The sequence below is a fragment of the Thermothelomyces thermophilus genome, chromosome 7 (assembly GCF_000226095.1).
Source record: "Thermothelomyces thermophilus ATCC 42464 chromosome 7, complete sequence".
Classification (NCBI taxonomy): Eukaryota; Fungi; Ascomycota; class Sordariomycetes; order Sordariales; family Chaetomiaceae; genus Thermothelomyces; species Thermothelomyces thermophilus.
Window position 1 is genome coordinate 1,066,284 of NC_016478.1, and position 14,685 is coordinate 1,080,968.

The 14,685-nt window shown below is 55.7% G+C and overlaps 8 protein-coding genes across 8 annotated transcripts; 4 read left to right on the plus strand and 4 right to left on the minus strand.

Annotated features, from left to right (window-relative positions):
- Positions 1-531: 531 nt before the first annotated feature.
- Positions 532-2,387, plus strand: MYCTH_2071905 (uncharacterized protein; the record flags this gene model as incomplete). The annotated part of the gene is made up of 3 exons (XM_003666655.1): positions 532-585; positions 645-1,734; positions 1,813-2,387. The coding sequence occupies 3 exons, from the start codon at positions 532-534 to the stop codon at positions 2,385-2,387; spliced, it is 1,719 nt and encodes a 572-aa protein (XP_003666703.1).
- Positions 2,388-2,811: 424 nt separating this feature from the next.
- Positions 2,812-3,858, minus strand: MYCTH_2316489 (uncharacterized protein). Its single transcript, XM_003666656.1, has 2 exons — positions 3,430-3,858; positions 2,812-3,189 (listed from the first exon to the last, which is right to left on the minus strand). The coding sequence occupies exons 1-2, from the start codon at positions 3,582-3,584 to the stop codon at positions 3,027-3,029; spliced, it is 318 nt and encodes a 105-aa protein (XP_003666704.1). The 5' UTR covers positions 3,585-3,858; the 3' UTR covers positions 2,812-3,026.
- A 1,008-nt stretch (positions 3,859-4,866) lies between these two features.
- Positions 4,867-5,774, plus strand: MYCTH_56516 (uncharacterized protein; the record flags this gene model as incomplete). Its single annotated transcript, XM_003666657.1, has 3 exons — positions 4,867-4,971; positions 5,088-5,291; positions 5,358-5,774. The coding sequence occupies 3 exons, from the start codon at positions 4,867-4,869 to the stop codon at positions 5,772-5,774; spliced, it is 726 nt and encodes a 241-aa protein (XP_003666705.1).
- Positions 5,775-6,523: 749 nt separating this feature from the next.
- MYCTH_2311631 (uncharacterized protein) lies at positions 6,524-7,153 on the minus strand. The gene is made up of 3 exons (XM_003666658.1): positions 6,986-7,153; positions 6,824-6,886; positions 6,524-6,766 (listed from the first exon to the last, which is right to left on the minus strand). Exons 1-3 carry the CDS (start codon positions 7,079-7,081, stop codon positions 6,617-6,619), a joined length of 309 nt encoding a protein of 102 aa, XP_003666706.1. The 5' UTR covers positions 7,082-7,153; the 3' UTR covers positions 6,524-6,616.
- A 1,324-nt stretch (positions 7,154-8,477) lies between these two features.
- Positions 8,478-9,502, minus strand: MYCTH_2311633 (uncharacterized protein). The gene is made up of 4 exons (XM_003666659.1): positions 9,405-9,502; positions 9,213-9,344; positions 9,082-9,149; positions 8,478-9,021 (listed from the first exon to the last, which is right to left on the minus strand). The coding sequence occupies exons 1-4, from the start codon at positions 9,420-9,422 to the stop codon at positions 8,829-8,831; spliced, it is 411 nt and encodes a 136-aa protein (XP_003666707.1). The 5' UTR covers positions 9,423-9,502; the 3' UTR covers positions 8,478-8,828.
- Positions 9,503-9,760: 258 nt separating this feature from the next.
- On the plus strand, positions 9,761-10,215 carry MYCTH_104380 (uncharacterized protein; the record flags this gene model as incomplete). Its single annotated transcript, XM_003666660.1, has 4 exons — positions 9,761-9,853; positions 9,931-9,962; positions 10,025-10,106; positions 10,189-10,215. The coding sequence occupies 4 exons, from the start codon at positions 9,761-9,763 to the stop codon at positions 10,213-10,215; spliced, it is 234 nt and encodes a 77-aa protein (XP_003666708.1).
- A 653-nt stretch (positions 10,216-10,868) lies between these two features.
- MYCTH_2311637 (uncharacterized protein) lies at positions 10,869-12,736 on the plus strand. The gene is made up of 5 exons (XM_003666661.1): positions 10,869-10,979; positions 11,102-11,323; positions 11,385-11,412; positions 11,470-11,986; positions 12,054-12,736. The coding sequence occupies exons 2-5, from the start codon at positions 11,145-11,147 to the stop codon at positions 12,668-12,670; spliced, it is 1,341 nt and encodes a 446-aa protein (XP_003666709.1). The 5' UTR covers positions 10,869-10,979; positions 11,102-11,144; the 3' UTR covers positions 12,671-12,736.
- A 703-nt stretch (positions 12,737-13,439) lies between these two features.
- Positions 13,440-14,351, minus strand: MYCTH_2316490 (uncharacterized protein). Its single transcript, XM_003666662.1, has 2 exons — positions 13,779-14,351; positions 13,440-13,649 (listed from the first exon to the last, which is right to left on the minus strand). Exons 1-2 carry the CDS (start codon positions 13,997-13,999, stop codon positions 13,469-13,471), a joined length of 402 nt encoding a protein of 133 aa, XP_003666710.1. The 5' UTR covers positions 14,000-14,351; the 3' UTR covers positions 13,440-13,468.
- Between the last annotated feature and the right edge of the window lie 334 nt (positions 14,352-14,685).

Sequence of the window (14,685 nt, forward strand, 5' to 3'; positions counted from 1 at the left end):
TCATGGCGCTCTCTTTGTGCTCGGCGACGCAAACATTCATTCAACCCCTCGCTTGTGTGGCGTTTTCCAGGTTGCACCGTGCTGAAGCTGCAGTGTTGAGGGAACTTTGACAGCGAGCGGGCACGCTTCGCATGGTGGCGCACTTGGCTTGTGTTTCCGGAAACGACTGCGAAGAAGGCGCAAGCTGAAAAATCAGAGGCAGAATGCTGTACTCAACAGGAAAGAGCCTTGGCCAGTGTTTTCGGCATGGCTCATGACAAAGGATGTCGGAATAGGTGTTTTGAAAAGATATTTAGCTCGTATGTTTGGCGGAAGAAGAAGGTTGCAGATGCGCTGCTCCGATCCAAACTCAAAAAGTCAAATGATCATTTTCTCCAAGGTCAAGCTCAGCTCTTCGGATCCATCTCATCCAACAACCACTGGAGTCCGCCGCAAGCGCAGATGCACGTCTGAAAGCATTTGACAATTTGGAGCGCTCAGTTACCAGGAACAACAAGAACCGGATTTTCTGCTACTACTTGGCTGTTCATCATGTCAAGTAGCACGTCTGAGACCAGCGGCGTGCGCATCGCAGTAGAGGGTTGCGTGAGCGAATCTGACCCCGAGAGCAAGTCGTGTGTGTGCCTTCCGCTGACCAAATCCAGGGCCACGGCACTCTCAATGCCATCTACGCGGCCGTCGAGAGGTCATGTAAGGAGCGCCAGTGGGACGGCGTCGACCTGCTCATCATTGGCGGCGACTTCCAGGCTACTCGCAACGCCGCCGACCTAAACGCCATGTCGGTGCCCGTAAAGTATCGCGAGCTGGGCGACTTCCACGAGTACTACAGCGGCGCCCGCAGAGCCCCCTATCTAACAATATTCGTGGGCGGGAACCACGAGGCATCGTCCCACCTCTGGGAGTTGTACTACGGCGGCTGGGTGGCTCCAAACATCTACTACATGGGCGCCGCCAACGTGCTCCGCCTGGGTCCGCTGCGTATTGCCGGAATGAGCGGCATCTGGAAGGGCTTCGACTACCGGAAGCAGCACCACGAGCGGCTGCCCTTCAACGCCGACGACATCAAGAGTTTCTACCACGTACGAGAGATTGACGTTCGCAAGCTGCTGCAGCTGCGTACCCAGGTGGATATCGGCATCAGCCACGACTGGCCGCGTCCCATCGAGAAGTACGGGAACAGGAAGCGCCTGTTCGAGATGAAGCCCCATTTCGAGTCCGAGTCCCGCGATGGCTCACTGGGAAGCCCCGCTGCCGAGTATGTCCTCGACAGGCTGCGGCCGCGATACTGGTTTTCGGCCCATATGCACTGCCGTTTCGCCGCTATCAAGCAGTTTCAGCCCCCCGAGGGGACTCAAGAAAGCGACGAGCGCGCCAAAAGCATCCAAGCGGCCCCAGGGCCGGTTGCAGATGCGAACCCGGATGAGATCGACCTCGACCCAGACAACGACGGAGATCCCCCGGAAGGGACAGCAGCAACCACGGCAGCCGCAGGAGCCGCAGCCGAGCCCGCCGTCAAGCCCCAATCCCCTTCCGGGGAAAACACCACAACCCAAGATACCGAAGCCCTCCGCGCGCAGCTGCCCGAGGCCTTCGCCAAGCGCGCCCAGGTGTCCTCCAACCGCTCCATCCCGGGCCAGCCCGTCCCGCCCGGCATAACCAACACCACGACCCGCTTCCTCGCCCTGGACAAGTGCCTTCCGGGCCGCAAGTTCCTCCAGCTCATGGAGATCCCCGGTGCCGGCGCCGACCCCAGCGACAACGCCGCTGCCTCGCGTCCGTCGGCGACGGCGTCGACGGCGGCGGCGGCGGCAGCAGCAGCAGCAGCAGCGGGGAGGGGGAGCAAGCTGCGCCTGCAGTACGACCCGGAATGGCTGGCCATCGTGCGCGCGTTCCACCCGCTCGTGCGGATCGGCGAGCGCGGCGCGGCGACGCCGCCCGACGAGGGCGAGGAGCGCTACCGGGCCCTGATCGAGGAGCACCGCGCCTGGGTGGACGAGCACGTCGTGGCCGCCGGCCGGCTGGACGTGCCCGACAACTTCGCCGTCACCGCCCCCGCCCACCGGCCCGGCATCGACCCGGAGATGACGGACGAGCAGCCGCGCGAGTGGACCAACCCGCAGACGGCCGCCTTCTGCGACATGCTCGGGCTGGTCAACTACTGGGACGCGTCCGAGGAGGAGAGGAAGCTCAGGATGGAGAACGGCCCGGCGCCGGCCGAGTATGGCGGCGGCGGCGGCGGACGAGGACGCGGTGGGGGCCGGGGAGGTCTCGGAAGGGGTGGGCGGGGAAGAGGAGGTGACGGCGGGAGAGGGGGAAGGGGCGGATGGGGTGGTGGTCGCGGCGGCGGGAGGGGATGGGGTGGTGGGAGAGGGCGTGGACGGGGTTGACTGCAGTTCTGTTATGAATGTCGAAAGCTCTTTTGGAAAGTTTTGCAAAATGGTCATTACAAAACCGGAAAGTAGTTGTTTAATAACAAAAGTCCTTATAGTTGATGCCCAATTTGGCGGCTAAGCATTGTGGTGCTATCTGTCCGATCATGGTTCACCGCAGATAAACAGATTGAGAGTACTCCGTACAACCAAAACAGTACCAGTTATGTCCGTGCTACATGATAGATGTCTCCTCTCGAATAAAGCGTAAACTCAGTGGGTGTCTCGAGCTCAGCAGATCGTGGAGGACGGTGTCCATCTTCCATCTATTTTAGACGTCGTGCCCATGGAGGAGAAAAGGCGAGACGTATATGCTAAGATGGGGGAGAAGGCGCGAATGCGAAGTCGCAAAGGCATGCAATGGCAATGTCACCCAAAAACATAGCCCATTCAGCTTGAGCTTTTTGACCAGTTTCATGAATCTGGTCGCTCCGCTCAATGACTTATCTAAGCCGTTTCCACCCGTGACGCCTATTTCCGGAACGCCTGCCAGCCAACCCATACCAATAAGCTCTAGAGCCGCTGATGAAAACAGCACCCGCTGTTTAGGAGCAAGAAAGAAGACAGCTGCGCCTGAAAGACTGCTCATGATTGCAGTCACGCTTTGGATGTGGGCATGGACTCGAGATTCAGAAAGTGGGCCGCCATGAGGAGTTCCAGACACATTTCCACGGGAATCTCCATGTCGGGCACGTTCTCCTTGTCTCGGTTGCGGTACCAGTAGTGAAAGTAGTCTACCACCTTTTCGAGCACATGGGCACTGGGACATGTTAGCATATAACCCGGGCTAGTTCATAGGAACATCGACACATGGAAGGGCAAGCTGTGCGGTCAGATCAAGTGTAGATGACGCTCATGCAGTCCGGTCTTCTCCTGGGCGGTGAACAGATCCTCCGCTAGGAAAGGCGGTCTGTCGGAAAGAACACAGCGAATTTTTTTTGATCATCATTGTCGTTGCGTATGATGAATAGGAGAAATGATGACATGGGCGGTCACGTACCTAATCTCGGGAAACTCGCACACGCCTGTCTGGGCCTCCCGGAACCCGCCTCTCAGCATGCCCTTGATCGTCGGGCTGACGAGAGCGGCCTCGCGCAGAACGACAAACTCGAAGCCGTTGCTCGAGACGAGCGTGATGTACTTGCTGTCTGCCATGGTCCTGGCTGGGGACGGCGAGCTGACCCAAGGAACTTCGCCGGAAGGAAAAATTTTGTACTTGGTGCCACCTGCCAGCCAGCCAACCTGAGAAGTCGAGGGAGACTTAAAAGAGGCAGGAGCGAAAACTAGTTTCTGGTATTGAAGCCCGATAAGCGACCTGGGCCTTGATCATGCGCAAAGAGGTCTTGCGCTTGATGACATTAAGGTGCTGGTTGGATGTTGTTTATCATGACATTCACAAACTGGCCAAACAAGCTTTGGCGCAAGCTTGGTTGTCTGGTTCGGAAACCTTGGGAACGCGTGAAAATTTCGGCCCCCTGTAGTTAATCCGTATTTAACTGCGCTGCCGAATGAGCATTGCCCAAAACCGACTAGCCAGCGCGAACAAGGCAGCTGAAAACTCCACAGCGGGGGCCGGATGGATGTGGCAGTGAGTGACTTTGCTCCGTGCCCAAGAGACAAGGAAAAGGAGCTGGAGGCGAAGAATGTGAATGGGAAATTTGATAAAAGTTTTGGGATTATAAAAGAGTCTACGGAATACTGTTGCCAAATACCCAAGTCCATCCAAGGTAACTGCTCACACTGCATGCCTGCCGTGCATGACCTGGATATCCGTAACCCGAAAGGAAGTGCCTTCCTTGTGCCATGTTCCAGGCGGTCCAGGCTGTCCTGTTGCAGCGGGGTCCCACTGCCAATCCTAGCCCCGCGGTTGTGTCATCAGTCAGATCGCCAGGATGGTTGCCCAGCCGACCGTTTACTTTCCCGCAGGCCGCAGCTCATCCGCTCCCCATCACTTCCACTGATTGATCCCTTGTTGACCAACGCATCAACTGCAGAGAGAAAAAAAAGATCCTCGAGTCAACAAATTGCATCGCCTCTGGAATTATCGTATTTTGAATCGATTCGAGACCGGAGAGACACGACACATCATCCAGGCGGGGTGGGCAATATCCAGAGCAGTGTTTCGGTGTTTTTCATTTGCAATCGATTGGGTGCATTTTCTTTTGCTCCGACAAAGCAGACAAGGAAGCGCCGCCTCCAACCGGTGGCTTGCCCCAACATTCCACCCCCCAAAAACAACCCGACAAAACCACTGGCTTCCCACACCATGGCGTCTTACCAGTATCGCAACTCGACATACATGCACGAGAGGAGCGAGAGCAGCGCTTCACGAAGGCCCGACTCGCAGCGGCGGGAAACGCGCGGCACACGGTCAAGCGACGGAACCGTCAGCACCGTGAACAGCACCTCGACCGGCAGGGAATCCTCGGGCACCGCCATGACTGAAGGGCCGGCCTTCTCGAAAAAAATCGTCGTGGTTGGCGACGGCGGCTGCGGCAAGACCTGCCTGCTCATCAGCTACAGCCAAGGATACTTTCCGGAGGTGAGTACAGTAATGCCGTCGTCGGATCGCATAGGGCCGATTTTGTTTTTCGTTGCTTTTTGGAGAGGCGTGTAAGATAACATAATGGGCCATCGGCTGATTCTGATCTGGGGCAGAAATATGTTCCGACCGTTTTCGAAAATTATATCACGTACCCTATACACCCGCCCACCGGTAAGACGGTGGAGCTCGCGCTGTGGGATACCGCCGGTCAGGAGGAGTACGACCGGCTACGCCCGCTCTCGTACCCCGAGACCGACCTCATTTTTGTTTGCTTCGCCATCGACTGCCCGAACTCGCTCGAGAACGTGATGGACAAGGTCAGTTTCCGGCCCCCGTTTCTTGCACCAGCAGCCATGGCTGACATTCTATTCTTTTCTCTTTAGTGGTACCCCGAAGTTTTGCATTTCTGCCCTTACACCCCACTGATCCTCGTCGGCCTCAAGTCGGATCTGCGCTACAAGAAGACGTGCATCGACATGCTGAAGACACAGGGGCTCACGCCCGTGACTACGGAGCAGGGCCTCGCCGTCGCCAAGAAGATGGGCGCGCAGTATATGGAGTGCAGCAGCAAGGAGATGAAGGGCGTTGAGGAGATCTTTGAGCGCGCCATCCTGACGGTAGTAGCCAACGACCGCAAGATGCTCGAGGCCGAGGCTGCCGCCGCCGCTTCCTCGGGCGGTGGTGGGCTCGGGATCGGGAGGAGGGGCAGCACGGCTCTCAAGAGCGGGATAACGTTCGGGAGCGATGGCGTACCGATTCCGATTGTTAAGAAGAAGAAGAGAAAGTGCGCGTTGGTCTGAGGGGAGAAGGGGGATGGCTGGGGGAGCTCTCTCACTCGAGACACGGGCGAAAGGGCTCCTGGAACTGGGAGATTGACGACTTTACTAACTACATGCATGCATGATGCCGCCACGACATGCGCTGTTGTTGCTTTGATTTGGTTTTCCCCTCCTCTTTTTGCTTCTCTTCCTTCCTCGTTCTTTCAGCAGCCTCATTTTTTCCAAATCTTCCTTTCGGTCACGATCCTACCGATGGCAATGGCGAGGCATACAAAGCGGGCGACTGTTTCTGGGATTTGCTTTTATTACTCCTCGTTTACTGCCGTCATCTTTCTCTTCTCTCTGTGGGCGCGGTTGATGGAATGATGTGGATGGCTTGACTATGGGTATTGGACATTGATGTATTACTGGAGCATGCCTTCTCTTCGTGAAACTGCTCTAGGGTTTTAGAAGGGATGCGATACCCATGAGTGATGGATGGATGGATGGATGGATGGCGGATGAATGGGACGGTAACAGGGGCTTTCTGAGCTCTCGGCAAGCGAGATCATTGCAAGCCAAGGTGTGCTCTCTCGCCGGGGAACGGAGTGGGGGAGTTCGGGACATGAGGATTGGGGGATAGTCGAGGGTTTGTCCGGGATTCTGTGTGCGACTATCCCAATTAAACCTGATGGCGTAGCTAAGCTTAGACTACCCGTCGTTCTGCTTGCTGTTTAGGAGTAGGGGATAGGGAATATCGAAACAACATTCAACACGAAAGTCGTGTGTGCATTCAGTCGTAGGATGTGTTCTGGCAATTGGATTTGGTATCAATCTATCATTTATCATTCATGCCGTATCCGAATCTGGTCTCAATCTAGTCATTACTCGCTCCCTTCAGTTTTGACCTGACGAGATCCCTCAGGGGCGTCTCCCTGTTCCTCCGACTTCTCACCGCTCTCCTCTGGATCCTTGGCCATGACGTTCTCAAACTGCGACCAGAGTGCTTCAACTGACGAGAACTCATTGCCGACCTAACGGACCGTTAGGCGACAGCATGATATGCAAGCAATGACGAGTTTTCAACGCACCGCAATGACGGCCTCAAGAGACCTGTTCAATTTGTTGATGTTGGCAAGCACATGCTCAAAGTTCTAGTCTCGGCTTGTTAGCGAGCACTCGCGCTTTCCGAGAGTGCTTCGTTATGGACCGGCCAAACTAGGCAGACTAGGCAGACTAGGCAGTATACTCACTGCAGCAATTTCCCCAATCAACTCTTCCCGTTGCTGCTCAAAGTATGTCTTCTCCCTGGTGTCGGCCACCGAGGTCGGTCGTTGTTGGGATGCCATGCCTGCGGCGATGTTGTTTGAGGTTGGAAGGTCTCTCTCTTTCATCATCATCAACCCGCGACGACCCTTGCAACGCGCGATGCACCACCACTGGTTCTTGGCGGAAAGCCCCCGCAGCAGTGCCCTTGCTGCTGCGTGGAACACAAACCCTAACCCTCGCAGGTTGCTGTAGCAACAGCCCACTCTCCCCTTTCCCCTATTGCTGACCGATGCAAGAGATGCAGCGCTGTTTCGGACAGATTGCTTAATCCTTCGGACCCCAAATTACGGACCAATGGAACTGACTGCCCAAAGTGCCGGAAGTGTTGGCTCATCTTCGGCTGAGGAGGGGTTACCTATCGATTCCCGATTTCGTCTTGCGGCGAGGTGAGTGTGATGGACAGACGGGAACCGTACCCTCTACTCACTGTGCGGAGTACTGCGAATGTCTTTGTTGAAATGAATGATCCCAGAGGAGGTAACCAGCTTGACTAGGCTGTATACTTTGTTTTGTGTGGCTCCCGGGCGCTTGGGTCAGCGAGCTGCACTTGATGTCTTCTTCTGTGGCCCACAAGATAGTGAAGAAGAGCTTTAGATACACAGACAAGTAGTATAGGTCACCTTGATCTCACCAAGACCTTTTTCTTCCTAATTACCCCATCTTGCACGGTTTGATATATTTTAAGTTTTGCAAAGCCTGCCTTTTTCATGAAGTTCCTCCTGCAGAACAAGCGGTGGTTGGACACATAAGGGCCCGTTGGGTTTCAACTCTTTGCAGCCTCTCAGACTCTTGCTATTATGAAAATGATTTTCTGGTTGGAATATGCTGGAACAGTTGTTTTAATATGAACCGCAAATGCAACAGCCTATCTGAGGCAGCTCCTTTAGTTCTTTGTTTACTCCGAATCCAGACGTCTTCCCCCCTTGCAATCTAACACTCCTCCCCGCTGGTCGACTCCCTTTCCCCGAAAATCAACCCCTCTCCTCGGAATCCAGCGACTTGTCGCACAAAGCGGACGCTCGCGGTGGAGCTAACTGGGTAAGGTCCTTTTGCTGCCCCGACACAAGGCACTTTGGCACAGCCATCCCCATCTTCCTCGAAGTCGCACCAAGACTCGAAAAGGAGAGGGCTGTGTTCCAAAAACCATGGTGTCATTACGTTTGAGAGCATGTCCTGTGATAGAGCTCCTCACCTTCGAGGCTGTCCAAAACCGCTTTTAGGTGATTATCCCAAATTGTCAAGCTCTGGCATGGCATGTTCAGCCACGTCCGAGTTGGGAAGAGTGAAGAGGCCACTCATACAGAGATGCAGGTGTGTAGTGTTATGGGTGAGGTCGACTGCGTTGTAGAAGAAATGGTACTTGACCCTGAGAAGGAAGAAATACCCGCCGATGGGCTGAAAACGTAACTCGGCTGCCCTGTGAGTTAGATGGCGACAAAGAGTCCCTCGTCGTTGGATTCAAGCTATCCAGGATGTTCTAGATAGCCCAAGGCTATGTTGGAAGGTATTACAAGAAGGTCGCGACCACTCATGGTTTGGTGAGCCACTGCAAAGGCGTCCCATGGTAGATCAGGAACGGAGACGCTGACAAAATGGGGCGTGACGGTGTTTGACCGTTGGCAAACCAAAATCGTTGACAACAGCTCCTTGCATCCAGCAGACTCTTGGTCGCTCTCCGCCATCCGAAGAATATCTGGGCTAGGAAGCTTCGGCCTTAGGGTCGTCCCTGAGCTTGGCCAAGTGGGAAACGGCGGTTGATTGGTGTGATCAAGTCTCGAGGTTGATAGTTTTCCCAAATCTTGCGTACAGTTCCACCTTCAGCTGCGTCATTTCTTCCCGAATGTTGCCCAACTTTTCCTCTAGTTCTCCAATCTCCTCTTCTAACTTCGCCGTCGAGACCCCGAGCATTTCTTGGGCTTGCGGTAGTGGGATGTGAAAGAAGGCGTCCCCAATCTTGTATCTGGGAGTTTGTTAGAATGCGTATTTCTCTACTATTCTTAATAGTGCCACGTAGACTCACGGAACGGTGTCGTCCTCGTCGGCCAGCTCTAGCTCTGTCGTGATGTCGTCGAGCTCTTCCTTCTCTTTCTATGGCCACGATTAGCTGAGCGCTTAACCGACTTCCATGTCCTTTCTCGCTTGGTGTCCCACATTCTTCACTTTGAGCTCCTCTTCTATTACTAGTTCCCGCTGGTGCAGGCGGCTGAACTTGTTGATCTTGTCTTGGTCCTCGCGACGGACCTCGACCTCGTCCCCCATGGCCTCCTCCTCCTCCTTCGTCAGCTGTGCAGCGCATTGTCAGCAATTCGAGATTACCCAATCCTGAAATCAAACAAGCCTTACCATCCGTCGGCTGAGCATTTTCTGCTAGCTGGTGGCTGAACGAGCGCAATCAACCTCTCAGACTTTGGGGCGCGAGGCACCACTTGGGCAAGTCCAAGGCTCCATCTCTTTGGCGGGGCAGGGTGAACGAAAGGTGGAACCCTAACCCTGTCCACATCCTGCCGAAGCATATGCCCCAGCCTCAGTCGGTCATCCTCCGATTGGTTAATCTCGAATCAGAGTGCTCCAAGACAAATAAACCGCCAACCCCGAGCTCATCCCTTGCACAAACAATACCGCCGTGCGCGGACAGAAATGTTGACATCAGCGATCTGAATCTGTTGTTACCCCAGTTAAACGATTCGCAAAGATCCAGAATGCCAGGTCAAAAGCTGTACCCGCGAGCGACGGTCAAAAAGATTGTCAAGGCTCACTCGAATTGCAACGTGAGCAAGAACGCTGATGTCATGGTACCTTACCTACACCCCCGACCTGGATGCGTTGCGCGATGCCATAGGTACCTCCTCACTAACAACTTGTCACTCAGATGTTTTTGGACTACATGCTGTTCATGCAAAAGTAACAAGAGAGTCCGGACAGAAATGCGGCCGGGATCGTGTTGGCTGACATCGTCTCTTTAGTCTCATGAAAGAGGCGGCAATTGAGGCCAAGAAAGGCGGCGAACGAGGTATCACGGCGCGGAGCGTGAGGAAGGTGACCGCAGTAAGCTACCGTTCAGTGCAGTGCACCGTCGCCCTTGGGGCGTGTTGTTGGGAGCAAGACAGCTCACACGGTTATCGCCTAGGACTCGCTTGCCAGGTTCAGGGGATGAAACAGACACCTCCACGTGGCATGGTGAAATGAGCAGCGAGACGACGCCCAGCGGGCTGCCACCAACATCTCGAGATCCCCAAACGATGGCCCATCAAATGCTGGTGAGGCTAAATCTGGAGGTTGACGCTGCAGGCACTGCCGTACCTTAGTGCAGCATACGGAGCACGCCTAGTGTACGGATACACTACTACGCAGTGCATACACACAGGGTATGTAGTGCAGGCCACCAACACTACCTGGTAGTGGCGAGGGGTGTGGTGACCCATCTTGTCCCGTCGGGCACGCGACACCAAGCAAGGTATGGTGTGAGGAGGCAACCTGATCATGACGATGCACTCAGGGAGACTTTGGCTGGGTTCTCTCTCGGGCTTAACACTACGAGAGCTAATTAGAACGATGGCATGATATATCGAGTAGTGTAGAGAATACGACAAAGCCCTAGGCTCTTGCAGTTTGTTAACAGCAAACCAATTGGACTGACTGAAGATGCCTTTTGTTCTTTGTTTCCGACTGGTTCTGTCCCATTCCGCGTGAGCTTGCCCAACTGTATTGTAACCTGCAATTGCGGCCAATCGCCGAGGGGGCAGCTAGGGTGGCCCGTGTTCAGCAGAGGAAGCCGAATCGCTGCGGCACCAGCACCATTAGGCACCTCAAAAATTCTCAAAGCCAACCGAATCAACAAACCCAACAGCATCCGCGCTTTCTCTCCACCAACAATTGACCACTTCCTGCTCTCGAACACCCCGACAGTTCGATTCCATTGTCAGCGCTACCCGTCCTTCCACCTCCGTAAATTCACATCCAAACTTGAGCGACCGAGGAACTTGAAAGTCTTGGTTGGCCACTGACGTGAAGTAAACCAACGACTTCGAATCCCAATTCAGACCGCAACAGCGTTCGCTCCCAATAATCTCTACGAAATCCAACATGGCAGCTTCGGACATCCAGAATCCCCCAGCCCCGGTCGAGTCCAAGTCGGCCAAGAAGAAGGCGAAGGCTGAGCGCACCGAGTCCCCCGCCCCTGCGCCTTCGACCGGCCCTGCCTCCGTTGCTGCGGGCGAGGGCCGTGATGAGACAGAGAACTCTTATATTCGCGACTTGCAGAAGTAAGTCTACCAGCTGTACAGACACCTGTTCTTGTTCCGCATTGCTAACTGAGGACCCCAGGAGCATCCGCAACATCACCAAGAAGATTGTAAGTCAACCGCGGCCGGCCGCGCGCAACCTATCGTGGCTGACCGCCCCGTGACAGACAAACACGGCCAGGATCGACGCCATCATCGCCGAGCACAATGGCAAGTCGTTGGACGAACTCGTTGCCGCCAAGATTATCAATGCCGACCAGAAGGCCGCGCACCTCAAGAAGCCTGCCCTGCAGGCTCAGTTGTTCCAGCTCGAGGAGCAGCTTGCGCAGCACAAGAAGGTCGACCAGGATTACCGCGCTCGTCTGGCCGAGCAGGAGAAGAACCTGACGGAGAAGTTTGAGAAGGAGAAGGCCGACCTGGTGGCGGAGCTCACCCAGAAGGCGGAAGCAGACGTCAAAAAGTCACTCCACGACAACCTTCTCATCCTCTCCCAGTTCCTCCGCCTTGCCGCGGCCCGCCGCGCCGAGGATGTCGATAGCACGGCGGACGAGAACATGGCGCTCGAGGGTGTCCTGCTGCATATCTACTCTGGCGACGAGAATGCCGTTGCCACCATGCTGAAGCTGGTGCAGGGCGCGGACGAGCAGACGCGCAGCACAACTGGGGAGACACTGCAGACGACCTGTAAGTTTCCATAGCAAAACTCTTGTTATTTTCCAACGGACAGCAAAGTGCTCACCGTTCCCTCCAGTCGCCCAGGTCAAGCAGGTCGCCGTTGCCTATGCCGCTTCGTTCGCCCAGCCCGAGCCCGTTCCGCAGTCGACCGAGTCCGAACCCGCGGCCGAGTCCAAGCAGGAACCCCAGACCGACCGGACCGTCGCCAACGCCGCCCTGACCGAGGTCGATGACTGCACCGCTACTCAGCTGACCAACGGCCATGTGGAGGCGTCTTCGAGCAGCGCTGCTCCCAGCAACGCCGAGGTTGCCGATGAGGCAGCCAACGCTGCGGGGGAGAGCCAGTGGAACGCGAGCGACAATGACCCGAGTTCCTCGCCGGAGTGGGTGGACGTTAAGGTCCCGCGCGAGGCTAGCGAGACGGAGACCGCTCCGGCCCCCACCGCTGCCGCACCCGCTCAATCGTGGGCCGACGACCATCCGGAAAAGGAGGCCGCTCCGGCGGCTGCCGCAGACGACGGCTTCCAATCGGTGCCGGGCCGCAACCGCGGCCACCGTGAGGGTGGTGGCTACCGCGGTCGCGGCGGTTACCGTGGCCGCGGCGGCTATCGTGGCGAGGGCCGGGGGCGTGGTCGTGGGGGCCAGCGCGGCGGCTTGCCCTCGCGGCCCCGTCGTGGCGGCGATGAGCACTAGAACAGGAGTCCGCTCGTTTTCCTCAGCCGCCGCTTGGAATTTACGCACGCGCACATACAAGGGATTTTCTCTCGCTTGATCTTGTCTCGCATCTGGTTTGTCGGCGGGATTTCGTCATTGCAACTCATCACTGGGCGTTCTGAAAAGCGCATATGCTTTGTTTTTTTTTTTTTTTTCATTTATGAGAATAATCGTTGCTTTTGGGCCACGCACTGCCGGGGGAACAAAAAGCTACACCGCTGTATGTAAAACTAGGGGAAACTATTGGGGGGGTGGGCGCGATCTTTGCCTTTGGGTTTTGAGGGCGGCGACCGTCCCGGAGCATCAAGGGAAGGCGTGGGGCATATGACTTTGGGATCAACAGGGACGAAAAAAAAGAGACGAGGTTTGCTGGCGTTCGGGATGCAGGGACGGTTTTGCGAAGAAGCCTGGCGCGCGGGTCAACCGGGTCTACGGGGTGTACCATAGGGACAATTGACATGTCGTGGGCCACGTTGGCTGACGTCTGATGATGAGGAGTGTCGAGTGTGTGTAGTTCCGTGTGAGTTGTTTGCCATGCTATATTCCAACATTGATGGGGATGATGGGGTCAGTAATCTACATATTAAGTAAACCCGCGATTCCTTCTTAACTACCGACTTGTAGAAATAGCAAACTGCACAATCAAAGTAAAGCCATCAGGAAAAGCCCGTTCATTCTTCATATTAAGTGCAAGATTGCGAACCTAGACGCCGACAAGACAACAACCCTTCTTGTTCCGTAACATTAGAAGCGCGGACACGGAGGAGAAGCGGGCAGTCAAACAAAGCCGGCGAAGGGCGTCCCCAGCACGCGAACATTGGGCCCATCCCCTTCCAGCTTGACGCCTTCCTTGCGGAGCAGCGCCCGCTTCTCGGCCAGCGTGATGCCCTCGCCATCGCGCCGGCCAATCTTGCCCTTGAACCCGCCGAGCGTGCCGCCCGTTGCTACCACGCGGTGGCTGTTTCATTAGTTATATTCCCTTCTTGTTAGCTGGCCCCCGTGTCTTTGGTTTCACTTCCCAATTTTCTTGTTTTCTTTTTTTTTCCGAGATAAGAAGAAAAGAAAACCAAAGAAAGGGGAGACGTACCAGGGAATCGCGGGAGCAAAGGGGTTCCGCCTCAGCGCGTTGCCGACGGCCCGCGGCGACGACCCGAGGCGCGCGGCCAGCAGGGCGTAGGTGCTGAAGGAGCCCCGCGGGATCTGGTAGGTCAGGCTCCAGACGGCGCGCTCGAAAGCGGTGCCGCGCGGGGAGGCGAGAAGGGGCGGGGGCAGCGGGATCTTGCTGCTGCTGTTGTTGGGCGGCGGCATCCTTGTTGTTGTTGGCTTGGTGCTTGTCCGGGTGGTCCGGGTGGTCCGGGTGGTCCGGGCGGTCCGGGTGGTGGTGGCTCTTGTTCGTGTTCCTGTCCTCGTTGTTGCGGTCGCCGTCACTGCCGTTGTAGTTGTAGTTGTTGTTGCTGTTGCTCTTGCTGTTGTTGAAACTGTCGTGGTGGTTGCCATGGTCTCGCCTCGTCTCGTTCCCTTCTCCTGCCGTTCTGCCTTGTGCCCGCTTTCCGAGAGCTTGTGTGACTTCTCGGGAGCGAAACTGCGGTGATCTTAGGGCGAGCTCGTCAATCCAATGTATTTGTGACTGGGGAGATAAAGTGGTTAATTATTGCAGAGACAGCTTTGTGTTGTACGGATTACAGAATACTCTGCGAAGTGTGAGGCCCTTGGGGGAAGTTGTGTCTCGCGACATGCGGGGAATGTCAGACCAAGGGCGCGCTTCCGAGAACACGGGCCCCTTTCGAGGCGCGTGCATGGAGCGTAGTCACGTGAGACTTATATAGGCTTTAATTATCCATACTATCCTCGTGACAACTCACCACATCATCGGCCGGGTCCTTTAGAGGGAGGTTTTGTAGATTACCGAATCCTGTGCGAAGCCGATTGACTTGTCTCGGTGTCCAGGGTTCTAAGTTCTACAAAGCAAGATCAACAGCTTAAAAACAGCGCAT